At 40.1% G+C, this 19,880-nt stretch overlaps 1 protein-coding gene across 1 annotated transcript in view; it reads left to right on the top strand.

Moving 5' to 3' along the window:
* Positions 1-19,880, top strand: part of smg6 (SMG6 nonsense mediated mRNA decay factor) — a gene marked incomplete at its 5' end in the record, with an annotated part of 62,023 nt that overhangs the window by 15,208 nt on the left and 26,935 nt on the right. The window contains 6 exons of the mRNA XM_084320405.1: positions 5,946-6,024; positions 6,256-6,366; positions 8,286-8,501; positions 12,694-12,755; positions 13,268-13,413; positions 19,211-19,321. Of these exons, the coding sequence (XP_084176531.1) occupies positions 5,946-6,024; positions 6,256-6,366; positions 8,286-8,501; positions 12,694-12,755; positions 13,268-13,413; positions 19,211-19,321 (725 nt within the window). The remainder of the gene's footprint in view (positions 1-5,945; positions 6,025-6,255; positions 6,367-8,285; positions 8,502-12,693; positions 12,756-13,267; positions 13,414-19,210; positions 19,322-19,880) is intronic.

Genomic DNA, 19,880 nt, shown 5'->3' with positions numbered 1-19,880 from the left:
TTCTCGAATACACTAGACACGTTGTTATTTGTCGGCCTATTTATGAATCGTTTTCAAATAAACGCTAGATTATCGATAGTATATGTGTACTTATGCACGCTATAGAAGCAAGCTGAGAAATCGATTCTCTCATTTCCTCAACAGCACACACACACACACACACACACATATACACATACGGGACACACTGTTATCTTAGTCAATACAGCTCTGATTATCCTACAACTGCTAACATAGACTCCTTACCTTAGATCAGATGTTCTCCAAAAAGATTATTCCAATTCCTGATCGCCATTCCAAATATCGATCGCGTTTATTGATTGATTATTGGCTGCTGTAAATATATATTCCAGGCTGCTTTCCAACTTGCGATCACTTCCCTCATCATCAGATCCCTCGCCAACATAGTGGAGCGAGGAGGCTCCCCCTCCACAGATCCACCAGTATAATCGAATGGCCTGCAGTTACACAGGGATAGACGATAGGGGGCGGTATTTTCCCATCGGAGCTCCTAGAGGGGCTGCTGTAGCTGTACCAACGGGAGACTCGGTTGATGAAATATGAATTCAGATCGCTAATAAAAAAATCAACCGACAATTCGCGTCGTCGGCACTCAACGGGGGGCATGAAAAGACGACATAACACGTCGCTGGCACTCAAAGTGTTAAAAGGCAAAGGGTAAATCACGATGCCAGACAATAGAAATAAATAACAAATATACAATAAAATGCAAAGGAGCAAATCGTGGTTCTAGATAGTAAAATAACAAATACATAACATTAATCAAAAGCAACACATTGGCCTGCTGTGCCTTTTTTTGTATTATCAATGTTATGCTTTGACTGTACAGCACTTTGGTTGGCTCTTGAGTTTTTAAACATGCTTTATAAATAAATGACTTGACTTGACTTACAATGGTGGCTGGTGGCTACACTGTTGCCATTTCTTTTACTCACCGCAAGCAAACTTCATCCCAGCGCTCCCCAGCACCCCACCAGTAAAAAACACTATAGACACGAGCCCCAACCAGTGTTCACACATATTGATTGAACTGCCATAGACCATGGAAATAAAATATTGGATTTCTTTTATTTGAGTGGTGTTCCCCTTTAAGGTTAACGTCAAAGAAAAATACCAAACTGGAGCTGCTCTTTAGACAGTGACTAGTAGAACCACTCATAGCACACTATGACGGTACCCATGGTGATTTTACTGGGATATGAGGTAGGGCTGGGCGATATGGAAAAAAATCATATCGCGATAACGATATGATAATGTTATCATATTTCTCGATATCTATAATTATCGAATTGTTATACCGGTAAGTATAATTAAAAAAAAAAAAATTAAACAACAGATGTATGTTTATTTTGCAGCAATTCTTTGTCATTGCCGCCATCTTTAGTGTTACATCCCCTCACACTCCAGTTCTCAGGCTACAGCTGGTTTAAAAGCGAAAGTAAACCGGCTTCTCTGCTGGCTGTGGCTCCAGGGGAGTTGAACAGTTCTGGCTCTGCTAGTTTATTTTCGATCTTTTGGCGCTTTTTTGGTGGACAAACCACCGCACATGTGCACCGTGACTCGTGACTGGAGTCTAGTTCTGCTAGCACACATAGCCTACTGTGTACAGACGGTTTCAAACTGTATTTTAAATTAGAAAGCAAACAAAATAAATGGACAAGAGAAAAATAAATCTCAATTTGGTCAGTATTGTCATTTGGACAAGCAAAGCCATTACTTTAAGTTGCAGGCAAGAAAGACAAGTCTGTCCACTGTCTCTGGTTTTAAAACTGCCCTGTTGCAGGTCAAAAAAAAAAAAGCTATTTTTTTTTATTTTTTTTTTTATTTCGATATCGATTATTAAAATATATCGCAATATTTATCGTTATATCGCCCAGCCCTAATATGAGGACACTATGACAGTGCCCATAGTGATTTTACTGGGATATGAGGACACTATGACAGTACCCATGGTGATTTTACTGGGATATGAGGACACTATGACAGTACCCATGGTGATTTTACTGGGATACGAGGACAGTATGACTGTACCCATGGTGATTTTACTGGGATATGAGTAGGGGTGCACCGATATATCGGTCGGGTATCGGTATCGGCCGATAAGTGCCTTGTTGACTGCCATCAAAGTTTGCCGATGGCAGTGGCCGATAAATATCCGTCAATTTGTGTCGCGTCAATCTGGTCCACACGTTCAAACTTTGAAAAAAGTTTCAGTCAAGCGACCTGCACAACGCCGCCCCCACACACACACGCTACTGCATCAAAGTTACTTATGATTAACACTTTGGCTGCCATGGGTTAAATTCATTATCAACCGTAGGTTGCCGGCTCTATTTAACATGGAGAAAGTCCCCTTCTTTGCAGGGCTATAACTTTTTAAATTCTATTGCTACATTGCCATTATTAGGGCCCATTCAAAGTCCTATATGTATTGTTCATTGTGTAGCAACGTTAAACTTTTTCATTCACATATTCATAGTAAAGTATGGTCTAATGTATAAGTATGTTTTCATCTCTTTCTGCAGCTTTCTCCAGAACGTGATATATAGCCCCAAATGCATTATATTGATGATGAAATACAGTTTGATGGCAATCAGCGCGATATAAAAAATTCCAACTAGATGTACTTCTAGAAGTTACTACACGTCATCTGATGTTGACCGGATGGGCGAGGGGGCGTTTATAATTCCGTGGGCAGCGTTATACCAATCATCTAATGTGGGTCAAATGTTGATAATAGCAGCTAGTATCGAAGACGGTAATTTTACACGCTAAAACTCACCCCAGTCTCCGCGCGCCGTTGGGCGATCATCGTAGAGTAGACATTTTATCATTATGGGATGGCGATTTACCCGGTCCATCTCCAGCTTGTATAATGGTATATACGTCCAAATCATGTTGTTTATCGAGTTATTGGCAATCGATCGCTATGTAGTGTGATGAGCTAGAGTGCCGGAACCTATACCAAGTGCCCGGAAGTAATACGGCCGACCAGCAAAACCTCTACTGCGCTTCCTGTTAAGCTATTGCGCCGATCGGCCACCAGATGGCGCTCCTGAACCGCCAGAGAGCTCAGTGGGTCCTCCTGGTGGATCTCAGGCCAGCGGAGGGGAAATATGAATCCGATTCCAGATTTTTGAAATATTGATATTAAAGACGCTGTAAAGCGTCCTCGGCAACTTGAGCATGGCCGGGAATGACGCTTTAACACGGCTCCTGGCAGCCAAAGTGTTAACAAAGGCATTCGTTTTGTGGCATTAACGTTATATAGTTACACGTTCAATAACATCAGCATATTTACCCGAGTCGACCATAGCAAGCATTACTCATTCATATCTCTCACTTCCTTCCTTTGCTCAGAGAGCCCGTACTGAATTGTACCCATTCTGCAATCTGTTAATAAAGTTTTCAATCAGACAAATGTATAGAAAAGCTTTTATTATAACATTTGTTGCAGTAAAATCATTATGCCTCGTTTAGTACTCCCTGCAGAGCGCTGGTAATTACTCGTGGCCTGCGGGGAGCTAACGTTATTAGCTTTGTTGTTGATCTCTCGTGAAAATCAATGGAGGACTTCCCGGAAGTAAAAAAACGAATAAGCGCTTGCCGATTGGTGGTAAGAACAGCAGGAGGCATACTTAGGCATACTGCACCTTATGTGGATACTGTGATACTGTGAATAATGTATATTTCAGTAGATAGTAAATTATAACCACTACCTTATGCATACTGCACCTTATGTGACACTGTGAATACTGTGAATATATTTTTCAGTTAGTTAGATAGTAAATTATATTGACATTTGTTTACACTGCTTGTGTTGTTTTTACTACCTGTACCCCCTCCCTTCCCCCATGCTGCTATGATGCCTGAATTTCCCCAAGGGGATCAATAAAGGAATATCTTATCTTATCTAGGAGGTGGGTGCTAGCGGTGTGACGTAATTGGCAGAATCGACTGTCGACACATGCATTGCAAACTCAGATTATGGAGATATTACTGGAGAACATGGAGCTTTGTTTGAGAGAGATTACAGTGAGTGCTGTCTCTTAAACTCTTAAAACTCATAAACTTTTTTGTCTTTTTAGTCAAGTTAGTCTGTTGAAGATGAAAGCCAGTGGGTATTGTATGACTCAGACTTCAGCAATAATCATGAGCATTATAAAATATATAAAAAAAAACACACATGGCATGATGGAATACCATAAACATATTTCTTGATGTTTCCTTTTTTAAGTAAGTAAAGAGGCCTATGTTCATATCGGTGAGCACAATTTGTAACACAAAAAGAGAGACGTGTAGCCTATTTATTTAATTAATATTTTATTAATTTTATTATTATTTTATTTGTTGCCATGCCTAAAATAATAGTCAATCATAGGGCTAACACATTTTCATAAACAATAATATCATTTTTTGTTATATGGTTATAATAAAAGCTTTTCTACATATTTGTCTGATTGATTGATTGAAAACTTTATTAACAGATTGCAGAATGGGTACAATACAGTACAGCTCAATACAACAACAGTGCTAAGACTGGAGGATGAAGACCAGAAAAAGACTTTCGGCTGGAACTGTATAGGTTGCGGGGTCCGGGGACGATTTAGCGTGTGGTACCTACCTTCTCGACTTCCTCAGTCGAATCGAGTTGTTGATAACATGCAGTAGCTTTAGCTAACGCTATCATAGCATCATGATCTGTAATGTTATATGCAGGGTTTCCCCCCCCCAAAAAACTGAATAATTTCAGGTAACTAATAATTTCACTGGATATATATATAACAAATATTGTTATTGTTTTTTTCTTTTTTTAAACCGATACCGATATTTTCCGATATCACATTTTACTGCCGATATCGGCCGATAATATCGGTCGGCCGATAATATCGGACATCCCTAGTAATGTGTCAACTGGACAACACCAGCCTCGCCTGCCAATGCCATATAGATAGCGAACGTTAACGTTTGCAAACAAAGTCAACGTCATCCAGCTGACACCACAGATCTAGATATTATGACAACGTTAGCTAGCGCTAAAGCTAACGCCAACCAGAGGGAAACGTTAATGTACGGTAATCAGTGTAGCGGGAGGCAGCACTTGATTTGCATTGGCAAGAGTTTATCTCATTCTATATCACGGCACGAAAAATTTAAATAATACATTTTCTTACGACCTTATATTGGAGACCGGCCTTTATTTGTCTGCATGCATCAAACCCTCGGCCATTATAAGAGGCCCGTCCTTTATTCGAGTACCCTCCACTATTAGAGGATTTACGGTATTGATTTATTTATTTTTTTGTCACAAATATCTGTATCGTATCGGTTAGTTGAACAATCTGTATCGGCCGCAAATTTTCATATCGGTGCACCCCTAGATATGAGGACACTATGACAGTACCCATGGTTATTTTACTGGGTTATGAGGACACTATGACATTACCCCATGGTGATTTTACTGGGATATGAGGACACTATGACAGTACCCATGGTGATTTTACTGGGATATGAGGACACTATGACAGTACCCATGGTGATTTTACTGGGATATGAGGACACTATGACAGTACCAATGGTGATTTTACTGGGATAGGATGACACTATGACAGTACCAATGGTGATTTTACTGGGATAGGATGACTATGACAGTACCAATGGTGATTTTACTGGGATAGGATGACACTATGACAGTACCCATGGTGATTCTACTGGGATATGTGTACAGTTCTGATCAGAGCTGTAATCCCTACATATAAATACAACTCATTTGGATGTAATTGTTCAAACACAAATTATATGAGCCCACAAAGTCGGTAACATTGTCAATGGAGTTGTCTATGTTTATAGATATTGACTAAGCTGTCTGACATAATTTGGAATAATGCAATGGAAATTATTTGTATCTTTCCTCTATTTCTAAGCTGGTACCTGAAAGCGCAGCAGATAGCCCCCAAAAACGGACGACCCTATAACCAGCTGGCCCTGCTAGCAGTCTACACGGTGAGTCATGTACTTGAACTACTTAGTTGAAGGAGTTTAGAGCCATATTATCTTTAGATAAGTGGATATCTTTCGTGTCATTTTCTGTCCTTGCTTGTCATGAATAAGATAAGATAAGATGATCCTTTATTGATCCCCTTGGGGAAATTCAAGTGTCAAAGCAGCATGGGGGGGGGGGGGGGGGGGGTGCTTCTCTGTACTCTCCTTATCTTCATTTATTTATTTCCCCAGAAGCGGAAGTTGGATGCAGTGTATTATTACATGAGGAGCCTGGCCGCCTCCAACCCCATTCTCACTGCCAAGGAGAGTCTGATGAGTCTTTTTGAGGAGGCCAAGCGCAAGGTCAGGCTCTCAAAGTGTCAGAATGATTTGTTCATGTCCACATCGATGCAGACACGTGGTCAGAAGGTATTGCAAGACGTACCGATCTGCACTTGCGGTCCACACATGCCTCCTCTGTGGCTGTGCAGCAGCCAATAATAGTTGACAGGCAGTGAAAGGTATTTCACCAACTGCTTGGACCACTTCTTCAGCGTCCACCTGTCAACCGAAGGCCCCTTAATACACTACCTTTCTCACATGGCCATGGCTACCAAATATGAAAGTAGCCGGCACCTTACTTGAACTGTTGATTGGCATTTCTTAAGACTCGATGAGGAATAATTCTTATAGTCTGTGGTACTATAAGTATAACCTACCTTGAAGAAAATATTGGCAATAATGTTGTTGTTTTTTTCTCTGGAGCAAATACTCTATAAACACAAAATTGCTTTGCTAGGTCAGTGATGTCCCAACAAAGATATTCATAAAAGAAAACAAGCTAAATGCTTGCTACTTAGGCTAACAATGGCTAACACTACTTGATAGGCCATAGCATGACAGGCCATCATTTTGCAATCCACAATAGCAAGTGTTAACGGTTGCGTTAAACTCCTAATGCTACTTTTACCACTGAGGTAGCTTGCTGGACGCCAGATGTTAATATGTAAAGCTAGCTACACAGAACAATCCTGGAGCTATCACATGTAGCAAGCTAGCGTTGCTAGCATTGATGCTACATAAACCGTTCAATTGACCACATGAAAGCGCCACTGTGGTGTAGTGGTTAACACTGTCGCCTCACAGCAAGAAGGTCCAGGGTTTGATTCCTGCTTGGGGACCAGGTTTCCACGATGCCAGATACCCAGGTGGGGTATCTCCCAGGCCTTTCTGTGTGGAGTTTGCATGTTCTCCCCGTGCTCGCAAGGGTTCCCCCCCCCCCGATAAGATAAACCCAATGGAAAAACATGCACAACAACAGATCGCTAACGCTGTGGCGTCCTTGACGAAGATGGGCAGGAGCACTTGGATTGGTCCCCGGGGCGCGGCTCACGTCGACGCCCTATCTGCTCCCGGCTGCCCATGGGGGGAAGGACGACGGGATGGGTTAGGCGCAGAGACTCAATCGCATCGGCGACTGAGAAAAAGACAATGCATGTGTGTGTGTGTGTATCCCGGTGTGTGTGTGCCGCTCCAATTGCATGTCCAGTTTGTTGCATGCCGAATAAAGACCCCTAAAGAGGTCCTGCATTATTATTATTATATTATTATTAATTTCATATTGCTCCCAAATTTGTTGCCTGGCAAAGATGCCACCAAAATCTTCCCACATCATAAACATAACATAAACACATCATCTGCCATTATACATTATACAACAATGTCCCAGCAGCTACAAACTTATACAGGACTTAAAGTGATCCTGCACTGTACTGGCCGGCTTATGGCCACTTTAGATTTAAAAAAAGAAACAACCACTCCTTTAATGTTCAGCCATGCAACCACACTCCTGTGCAGAACAGACTACCAGCTCGCAGCTGAAAGAGATATCTAGGGACCAACTAAATTTAAAATAGTAGTTCAATGTAGCAAAATGCTCTGAACACCCCACACTGTTGTGAGTTGTTGAATGCACCTCAAGTCATTAGCTGACCTTAACGTACATGTTTGGTTAAGTTGCTAGAGCTGACTTGCCTTTTTGTGCGCAAATGTAACTCTTGATTATCATTGAAAATGTCCTTGAAATTGATCTCTTGAAAAGAGTGGGAACCCCGACACGACCCCACCCCCCTTCGAATGATGGATAATGTGAAAATATGATTGGAGAAAATGTGATTGGAGGATCAAGAATAGAGGGCGGAGCTTGAGACAGGTCCAATGACTAGCTCAAATCATCTGCATGTAGTGTAAAATGTACTTGTTAAAAAGCCTCTTCTTCACAGGTGGACCAGCTGGAGCGAAGGAGGAGGCAGGACTCTGCGGGAGGCTGCAGGGGTCCAGCTGTGCGTGGGGGAGGGAGGGGGGAGGATGGGGCTCGTGTGGAGACTTGGGTCCGCCCCAGTGCACATGCAGGAACTCTGTCTTCACACAGAGGAGGCAGCGAGTCCAGCAGAGACTCTGAACAGGAGGGAGAGCTGGGCAACCTCAGCCCCAGTGATGTAAGATCATACACACAAACACATACACATACACGTTTCATGTTTTAATGATTCATATTCCTTCAAGTTAGTTGATGCATTGTTTATTAGTTTCTATGCACTCACCCACTCTTGTCTACCAATGTGGGGGTTAATGAAATTAGTTGCTTTTTAGGTACCGACCACATCACATCAATACTAGCGAGACGTTAAATCACAATATTCAGTACCTGAATATCCTAATCATATTTGTAGAGCCCGAAATCACATGGAATTGCCCCCCATGGGCTTTACAAGTCAAGAAGAAACATCACAATAAATCCAAAACAAAAACCACCATCAAATTCAGTGAATAGTGGAAGTGAATAAAACAAGTACTGTCAATATATTAACGTGGTAATGCTTGTGAAAATAAAAACATGACATATTAAAGGGATAGTTAAGATAGTAAAGTGGTATGAAATACTTGCCAGTAGTGTAATCGATGCATAGCCATTAGCTTACTTAACGAGACCTGTGGTCGAAGTTCTGAGTGAGTCGAGTAACTTCAGACAGGCAGCAAACAGTAACAAATGTTTTAAGCCACACCATAACATAACATGCAAACAAAAGTCCTTGTGTATTTCTGATGCTTGATTAATCTCTCAGACTAACGCAATGTCTTTGGAACTATTTTGTTTCTTGAAGAAGCCAATGTATTCTATGCACTGGGGCTATCTATCTAGCTAGCTAGTTAACCATCTCTTAAAAGTAATCACATTACCTTTCTCTTAAAAGTAATCACATTACGCTTATCTTCAAATTAATCACATATCTCCTCACAAACGGGCACTTTACCAGAAAACAATATTTTTTTAGTTTGACAGTTATTCAGAGTTAATGTGTTTGAATATCTCCTCCTGTGATGTCATCAGAGGACACAGAATCCTAGTGTTGTGTTAATTACGGCTCAATGAAATTATGTAGATGATTGAAATAAGGATTGCAATACTGAATGCAATTTTTTTCATCTCCATCATGCTGTAATTAAAACACAAGGATTCAGCGTCTTCTGATGACATCACAGGAGGAGGTAGTCAAACTCATTAACTCTCAATAACTGTCAAACTAAATTAACGTGTGCAAAACAGTTTAGAGCCTTGGGATATGTGTGAGATTATGTGAAAAATAAATCAACGTGGTTTTTCAGTGAAGTGCCCCTTTAAAAGTAATCGCAGTACCTTTCTTTTAACACTTTCCGTGCCGGAGCTCGGTGCCCCGGAACCTCCTTGAATGCCGCGACCCACTTCAATGTTAGCATTAAAAACGCCTAATCTATGTTTTAAATTATGTGTCTAATCTGCCCGTCGCTTATCAATGACTCGTTTTCCAGTCAACATTGTCGAAGCGGATTGTTTTTTTATCGGTTCATTTTCGTTTTATAGCATTTTGAAAAGCCCTCGTTTTCAAGGAAAATATAAAGATTCCATGATAAAAGACATTTACTGGAATATTCTAGAATACACAAAAACATTGTCATTTTTCTGCCTATTTATGAATAGTTTTATAATCAACGCTAGATTATCGATAGTATATGTGTACGTATGCACGCTATAGAGGCGATCTGAAAAATAGATTATCTTATTTCCTCATCAGCGATCGCGCACACACAGACACATCACACATAGGGCAAACGCTGAGATCTCAGCGAATACAACTCTGATTATCCCAAGACTGGTAAAATAGATTCCTTACCTCAGATCAGATGTTCTCCTAAAATATCATTCCAATTCCTGATCGCCATTCCAAATATCGATCACGCTTATTGATTGATTAAGCGACTGACCTGCAGTTACACAGGGATAGACGATAGGGGGCGCTTTTTTCCATTCTGAGCTCCTGTAGGGGCTGCTGTACCAACGGGAGACTCGGTTGATGAAATATGATTTCAGATCGCTAATAAAACGATATTTGTCGTCATCGGCACTCAGTGGGGGGGCTAATAAAATGAGATATGTCCGTGTCACTGAAAGTGTTAAAAGTAATCACATTATCTCTCTTCAAATGAATCATAGAACACCCTCTCTTGAAAGTAATCACATTACCCCTGTTGCCCCCGTCCTCCTCACATAATTTCAGAAGAGACATTGCAGTGTTTTCCAAAATTTCCATACATTATGCTCTACTTGGGCCCAGGTAGATTCATCTTAATTCCTTTATTTTTTTGGTGCGCAATTGTCATTTCATAATGCACACAGACCAACGCGGACCTTAAACGTTATACGCTATGATATCTAGCTATTCAACTCCTCTCACTGGTTACGCTGTTTGTATGTGTAGTGAAAGGGTCCAATTTGCATCCTCACCATCCCTGTATGCCCAAGTCACCGTAAAAACCTAAACTAACGTTATCTGCTAACGCTCACAGTGGAGTAGTCCTCTGGGTGACTTTACTTTAGTTTTCATTTGAGGGGATAGTCTCCAGCTCCCAACAGTGAGGAGTGGGAGGGGCTTAGCCTGAGACCCCCCTCTTTCTCTCACTGTATGTTTAATGATTTTATTAAATAGCCAACGATTACACTATAAAAACTCACCGGATAGTTGATGACAATAAATATTTCACTTCATTAGCTGAAATATTTTAGAATCTGCTATAAGCCATTCTCTCTCTCTTTCTGTGCGTGCATGTGTGCAAGTTTGCTATAGGCTACTCCCCTTTTGACATGGATTAGGCTTGGATTAATTATCTTTAACAATCCTGATGCAGAAAAATACTATTTTATTCCAAAGGAAGATCTTTTTTTATAATCTTAAAAAGAAAGTACCGGTATAATAATCGCCAAAAACCATGATATTCCCTCACAATAATCGCACCATCAAAATCTCATATGGTGACATCCCCAGCACCGCCACCCACCACACCACGGCACAACAGCACCACAACCACAATGCTATGTCCTCAACCTGTCGAAAAACACTGCATGGGAAGCGAGTGTGTGTTGATTGACCTGGTATGTAGAAGCACATAATGATGAGTGAGGATGAGCCAAATGGGTCACATTCCCTTTTAATTAAAGGGGAATGTCACCAATTTTAAGAATGCACAATTCCTCCTGCACCTCAGGACAGTATCGGACAGCATTTGTGAATGCTGGCCACTCTCTGCTGGAGCTAGAAATCAAGAGAGAGTACCCTCCTCCGATTTATGATGTCACATGGATGTAAAATCTGGTGCTGACTTTGTGGAGCCCTAAAATATGAAGTTGAATTATTCTCACACCCCTAAAATAGGTTTATAGTCAAGGATTGCTAACAGGTGTGAACCAGAATGTAAACCTCATTGTGGTGTAAAAGCTCACGCAAGAATGTTATGGCCTTACAAAGTCAGTGCCCCATTCATTGTCTATGGAGCTGCCCCAGATTTTACATCCAGGTGGCATCACAAATTTGGACGTTCTTCCTTTTAGTTTCTGGTTTTAGGAGAGAGTGTTCGCAAATATTGACCTAACCTTTCTGGAGCACAGGACATTCTTAAAATAGGCAACATTACCCTTTAATAAAAAAATGGAAGTTCTGACTGCTTCACCCTCCATAGTTAAAAGGATGCGTCATGCCTACCCATCATCCACTCACACACAGACACAGATGCACGCTGTCCTCCGGTTTGTTTGTGGGTCTATTGATATGTGCATACAGTACATGTGGTAGCTTTCCATCAAGCTTATTTCCTTTCAGACGTTCCAATGACGAAGGTCGACTGAACCGTCAATTAATCATCCTTCACTGTTGTCCGACTCCAATCTCCCGGTGCTGTCTGCTGGGAACCTCATGAAACCCAACCAACTATTTCAATTCCAATAAATGATACATCCTTTTTATGTCACTTCCTATCTTTTAAAAAAGTGTTTTACTTATTATTGAATTCATTATTTATTTATCTATTTATTTCTTTTTTCTCAATGCATTATGTCTCCATCCTTCAGTGGTCATTGCATCCTGATGTAACTGGGGTATAGCTGTTGGGTGGTGGTCTGTACACAGTAATGTGTACTGTCCTGCCATGGAGAATGCCAGGTGTATGTTTGAACAGTGTTGGCCAGTTCACTCCTCTCCCTCTGTCTTCCTATTAAGACGTGTTGTCTTGTGTGCTTCTTCGTCAGGGTGGGACTGGATAAAAATGATCAACCTACAATGATTCACACTTTCTCTCTCTCTTTCCTCTGCTCCTCTCCAGCTTAACAAGAGGTTCATTTTGAGCTTCCTGCATGCCCACGGAAAGCTCTTCACAAAAGTGGGGTGAGTATTTGTTTCCTATGTGCTTGCCATTGAAGTCTTAGAAATGAATTAGGGATGCACCGATCCGTCTTTTTCAGTCCCGATACCTGGGCTTTGGGTATCGGCCGATACCGAGTACCGATCCGATACCCATTGTTCAATTAATAAACTGTATGCCTCACTGTGTGGAAGAGACTGGGATCATTCTTTTGTGCAAGGCAGCATCAGGCTTGACTTAAAACATTACTTCCCTAACTTGTGAAACAAAATGTAACAAATTAACACATAGATATAAATGTACGGAATTGTTATTTATTATTTTATTTATTATTCTATAATAAAAAAAAAATTAAAACTATATATATATATATATATATATAAAAAAATACCGATACCCGATCCAGCTATTTTAGTCATATCGGGGCTGATATCCGATATCAATATCGGATCGGTGCATCCCTAAATTTAATGACTCAACGAGACCCATGGAATTTTTAAATTTTTAATTTTTTTGACCTGTGTGTGTCATGCAGTATGGAATCCTTCTCTGGTGTGGCCAGTCGTGTTCTGCAGGAATTTAGGGCTCTTCTCCAGCACAGCCCTTCCCTTCTGGGCAGCACTCGATTGCTGCAGATCATCACTATCAACATGTTCAGTATACACAATGCTCACAGCAAAGGTAAAGCAACATGCGTGTGGACACACACATATAAATCAAATGACACAATTCTTCAAATGAAGAACCATGTCACTTTTAGTTTTCAGATGAACAATGCTTTCAGTCCTAATGGGCCTTTTTCACTGTGGTAATTTTGACTTGTCATCGCAGGGTAAACAGGTGTAATTTAAAGGTTCAATTAAAGGTCACATATTATGAAAAACGAACTTTTTCAGTGCTTGTTCAGATACATTTGGGTATCTGATGGGCCTACTAACACTGTGAAATAAGACAACTCAGTCAGACATTGCACACAGCCCTTATTTAAAAACTGCCTTTTAAACAAACTGTTTGGATTTCCGTAACATTGTGATGTCACAACAATACACTCATTACATTATGGTGGTCCTTGTGTGTTTGTGTGAAAAATGTGCGTGGCAACACAATTGCACACAAATCAATTCATATTTGATTTGCAATGCCTAGTTTGTATGGACTGGGAATCACCAGAGGCCCCACAATATGATATTATCACAATACTAGAGTCACAATATTGTAATGTCACGATATTGCAATATATTTACCGTACTTTTCGCACTATAATCCGCACCCGACTATAAGCCGCAGCAGATAAATTGAATGATGTGTACATATATAAGCCGCACTGGACTATAAGCCGCAGGTGTTTTAATGTTTAATTACCATATGTAAGGGTTCGTGCACAGAGGGGATTGTCACAATACTGTCGGACAAATAACAAGAATTAACTCATTTACAAGTTGTATTAAGTTTAGCAAATAAGGGAACAGATAAATAACATTTCAATGCAGTAAAAAAAGCAATATTTTCGGGTTTGGTCCACATATAAGCCGCACCGTTATATACGCCGCAGGGTCAAAAAATGGGGAAAAAAGCCGCGGCTTATAGTCCGAAAAGTACGGTAGATTTATTACCTTTTTTCAACTGCAAATTATGTCCCCAAGCTTTTGTTAACATCTGTAATACAAATATATATACATTATCTGTTGTATCTAATAAGATAACATTTTCAGTCTGTTCAAGTCATTCCAATAATTTTTTATTGCAGTGTTTTTCTGTTATTGATACTTGGCGTCACCATATATTGCTGTGTCGTTTTTTCCCTCCACCCCTATAGTTTGTCAGTTTGATCTGAATTTCGTGAGTCACGCACAGCTCATTGCATTCAAAGCTACAGACACTGAAGCAGCCTGTTGAAGAACATAAACATAGAGGCTGCTGAGTGGTATTTTCAGCCAAATTATCTTCAAAGATGGACCTCAGGACCTATATTAACTTGTTGAAAAGGGCTATAGTATGTGACCTTTAAGTGTCACAGCCATTGAGCCAGTGAGACCGCATTCTGAACCGTCTCTGACAATACCACACCTAATGATATTAATTACACCTGTGTTTTTCCCTGCAATGATGTGTCAAAATGGCTGCTGTAAGGGCCTCTATTAGCTAAAGATGGTAAAGACAGTAGAGGTTGAGTACTTTTTTAAGATGATAAAGACAATAGAGGTTGAGTACTTTTTAAAGATGGTAAATAAAGTAGATGTTGAGTACTTTTTAACCTCTTAAGCCCTAGCCATATTTTCAGAAAATGTGCCTAAAAGTACATACCCAAGTAAATGGAAGATTGATCCACTTCTACAAGGTCCATTTGCATGTTCTTGGCATCTAGGGATATCTACAGACCTCAGGCAATCTATTCCCAGTGTCAGAAATATTGTATCTGTTACTATGCTTGAGTAAATTGTAATGAACCAAAGGAGAATTATTATTTATTTGATTTGTTTCATCTTTGATGGTGAATAACACCATGCTAACATTGACCAGAAGTTAATAATTGCCACTGAGCTCATTCAACACCTTCTTGAGATCATGTGTACAAAAAGATCTAAGCAAATGAATAAAGGGCAGATGATTTACAGGGGCTTTTGTAGATACTGTACTTAATTTTTCCACTCGGACACATGCAATTTGAAATATGAATATAGAATATCCTGCCTATAAATTACCTTATTATGGCCAAGTCATACATCGGGCCAAATCTCCTCTTTCCAATGGTAGAGTTAAATCTAGATTTAGTACCACCAGCCGCCCGTTACAGGGCAGCAAATGCCGTAAATGAAATCTACTCTTAAGTACAGTTACTTTTGTATAATGTCCATAGCTCCGCCATTTTTCACCGGATTGTGACATGTTTTTTTCTAGACGTTCACAGAAAGCTAAAGAAACAATATACGTTGTATTTTATGGCAATAACGTTGAGGTTTGTTCGATCCGTAAGATATAAACACGAAAATTACGTGAAAAATGGTTGGACTTCCGTTGTCGGCGGCTGGTGTGAGCTGGGTTTGATTTGATGTTTATTATTTTCGTGTCTTACATACAGGTGTATGCCCAGCCCATATGGGCTTACAAGACACATAAACAGTAAGTATATAATAGTATACTTGACATTGACAATACGTTTTATAGTCCAAGATGGCCACAAAAAAAAGAAAACAAAATAAAACGTAATATAACAAGCTGTAAACAAAGAAACGAGGAGTTCAATTATTGGTACAATTATATAGGATATAGTGTGTTTTGTCTCAAGTGCCATGCTTTCTCCAAAAATCCTGCAAAAGAAATCCTGGGTAGTGTAGTTTTAGTTTTATGAAATTTCGACGTCCATCGAAAGCCCTGGGTCTCCTCTTTCTTAGGACTTCAACGATTTCATGAGTGCTTCTTCTTCTCGCGTCTAAATCGTCTGTTTAATGCGCAGAGATTAAAGCTCATATTTTGCTAATAACACTTAACTCATTGGGTGCCATGCCCGAGTGAAGTCGGGTTATCTCGCCAGCAGTTGAGCGCCATACCCTAGTATAGTCGGTTTTTGGCAGTTTTTTCTTTTATTTGATTTTTTATTCATTACAGGTCCCACGGACCTCAGTGTTACCATAGGAAATCATTCTGAGATCCCGAGAGTGCAATACCGGCCGCATCCTGCTAGGTGGCAGTATCGCCCACCCTTTGAAACCTTATTTCACACTGTGTGTCACATCTAATTTCGTCCGGGCTGAGAATTTAGATCAAGCCAAGTAAATCGCTTCATCCGAGCACTTCGAACCGCGTTCAGCACACTTAAGGCATATCTTGTGCCACTTCATGTCAGGGACCCGATCGACCAATCAATACTGGAAATCGCGATCAGACAATTGGAATATTCTTTTTGGAATAACCCCGATCAAAGGTAAGGACTATCTGACGTCAATTCCACCTTGATCCTACAATGATTTCATATCGATCCAGCCGATCAACGTATGTAGTATTCAAAACTAATGCCGTTGCTGGCCATCAAAGCATCAAAAAACGAACGCCTTTAGCTAAATTCACATATCGCTCCATAACACAGTTACCAGGAATTAGCCAGGATCACTCTGAAACTACAATATTCACCACGGTATAACATGCGAACGTATACATGAACATTTCTATTATTTTTCACATGTTGAATGAGGGATAGTTAATGTCAAATGAGCCATAGTATTGTCTCCATAGCTATAATATAGAATATAGATATACAGTAGCCCTGCAAACACTGCAACGCACAGTGAAAATCCCTATATTTTACAGCGGTGACCCATTGAGTACAAGGATAACTAAAACGGCTGCCGCTGAAAGTGTTAAAATCATTGGTAAACAAACATGCTGAAAATATACACTTTGGCCATGTCCAGACTAAGACGATTTTGGTCGTTTTAGGCAAAGTATTTGATCGTTTGGATCGTTCTGCCAGACAGAACTGCGTTCTGGCAGCCTGAAGATGGTACTTTTTGATACCACCCTCCAGAGTGCGCAACTCTGGAGACGCCCCCCCATTGCGTCACCATATTTACAAGCGATACGCGGCTTCTCCTGAACCGATGACGCGTTGGCCCATCTCTCCCTTACCCCGCATGCGCAGACTCTCAGCCAACATCACAACCACCGTCGACAACAGATTGACATCTCCCTTAACAGTGTTACAGAGCTTGATCAGGCTTTTACAGCTAAATGTACTTTTTCTGAAAACCCAAGTAGTAGCCAAGCATACTGTTCCATAGCATGCCCCTTCAGTTGATCATGACAAATCCTCTCTTACCTTGACGATTAAAAAGCCTCCATAATTTATTAAATAGTATCCCCATGGCATAGTGTTGAGCTGTAGCCAGCTAAGGTTGATGCTATTCAATGCTAACACCATTAGCAAAATAGCTAACCAACTGAGGTAAACGTTAAATACAGACAACGTTTGTTACAATTACAGTGGTATCCTGAGGTAACGTTAGATACAGACGTTTGCTAGTCGAAAGGACTGGACACACACATGCACAAGTTAAACATCAATTAATTTATTACAACACAGGTAGTTTGAGCTGCCTCCGACCGCACCACCGGGCTATTATATTATATACGGCTTTGAGCTCTCTCTCTCTCGTGCCGATAAAAATCCACAGCTCTTCTTCCTCCTCATCACCGGCTGCCTGTGAAGCTGCACTCGCGCTGCGGTGTGTGTGTCTCTCCTATCCCTGTTGAAAACTAGCGTCGGCTCAAAACAAAAGCACAGAACCGGACAAACAAGTTATCGAAAACAACGACCGACAACACTTCCGGTCGGGTTTCAAAATAAAAGAGCGAAAAACAGGAAAGACATTTATTTTGTAAATTTTGGCACGCACTTATTATCTTGAGACGTTTTTCGTTTTTACGGAAACCTTTTTTTAAATGAAAACGAAACGAAAATGAAAAAGATCAAAATCGTTTTAGTCTGGACAAGGCCTTAGAAGTTAGACGGCTGTTTTGATAGGTTTAGGGTCTTTACTCTTGGCTACATTTGAAAAAGAAATGCAACATTACTTAATACGGACTGTATTGATCTATTTATGGCGTTAATAAAATCTCGTACCGGTACCGGGCTGATCAGGCTTAAGAGGTTAAAGTAGAGGTGGAGTACTTTTTAAAGATGGTAAAGACAGTAGAGGTTGAGTACTTTTTAAAGATGGTAAAGACAGTAGAGGTTGAGTACTTTTTAAAGATGGTAAAGACAGAGGTTGAGTACTTTTTAAAGATGGTAAAGACAGTAGAGGTTGAGTACTTTTTAAAGATGGTAAAGACGCTAGAGGTTGAGTACTTTTTAAAGAGGGTAGAGGTTGAGTACTTTTTAAAGATGGTAAAGACGGTAGAGGTTGAGTACTTTTTAAAGATGGTAAAGACAGTAGAGGTTGAGTACTTTTTAAATATGGTAAAGACTGTAGAGGTTGAGTACTTTTTAAAGATGGTAAAGACAGTAGAGGTTGAGTACTTTTTAAATATGGTAAAGACTGTAGAGGTTGAGTACTTTTTAAAGATGGTAAAGACGGTAGAGGTTGAGTACTTTTTAAAGATGGTAAAGACGGTAGAGGTTGAGTACTTTTTAAAGACGGTAGAGGTTGAGTACTTTTTAAAGATGGTAAAGATGGTAGAGGTTGAGTACTTTTTAAAGATGGTAAAGACGGTAGAGATTGAGTACTTGGGGAATGTTTCACATTCACACTCCTTGTGATTTGGATTGACTGGATTGTAAACAGATTTTTTACTTATATGGTTCTTAAACTAAAAGCTTTATTTAGAATTGAATAAAGACCAATGCTATCATTTATTTATTTCAAGATGTCAACATACCACATTCAGTTAATGGACATAAATCCATTCATGTATAGTAAAGGTCCATGCTGGTATTGATTGTGATGTGTCTTTAATTACTGTGGTCATTGTCTCTGAACATCAGATGAAGGAGATGTGCGCTCTGTGCTCCAGGAGCAGACCACAGCTTTGGGCCTGGCCATGTTTGGACTGCTGGTACAGCGTTGCACAGAGCTGCTCAGAGAGACACCTGCAGGTACACACACAGGGTTGGGGCCTGGTTTCTGGTTATTGGCTAATGGCCAATATTGGCCATTTACAAAATATTGTTATTGGATGGATTTTGATATCGACCCGCCAACATTATCATCTTTCACACGTTTAATTTTAAAACTAGCATGGACATGATGGTATCATATGAAACTAGAGATCACAATGAAATGATGTAGATGGAAAAATAGCAATCCCTATTGCAATCCATATCTCTATTTTTCATCTACATCGTTTAATTGAGCTGTAATTAACACTTTCATTCAAACCTCATTCATTCAAACCTTTATTTATTCTCGAAACGACAATTGAGGTCATCCCTCATTTTCAATGTCGTTGAGACTTTACAGACATTTCAATGCAATTTTTTTTTTACAATATAATAAATATGAATAACTATCTATATAGCACTTTTCACACATGGACCGCAGTCCAGAGTGCCCCACAGCAATTAGTATAAAATTAACATAGGCATAAAATCAGCACACAGTTGACAGAATAAAAACTATGCATAAATTGCAGAATATAAGAATAGGTTTAAAAGA

This window comes from Notolepis coatsorum (genome assembly GCF_963971535.1).
Source record: "Notolepis coatsorum genome assembly, chromosome: 8".
NCBI classification, from domain to species: Eukaryota; Metazoa; Chordata; class Actinopteri; order Aulopiformes; family Paralepididae; genus Notolepis; species Notolepis coatsorum.
The sequence above is the reverse complement of the archived record's forward strand: the minus strand, read 5'-3'. Positions and strand labels throughout refer to the sequence as shown.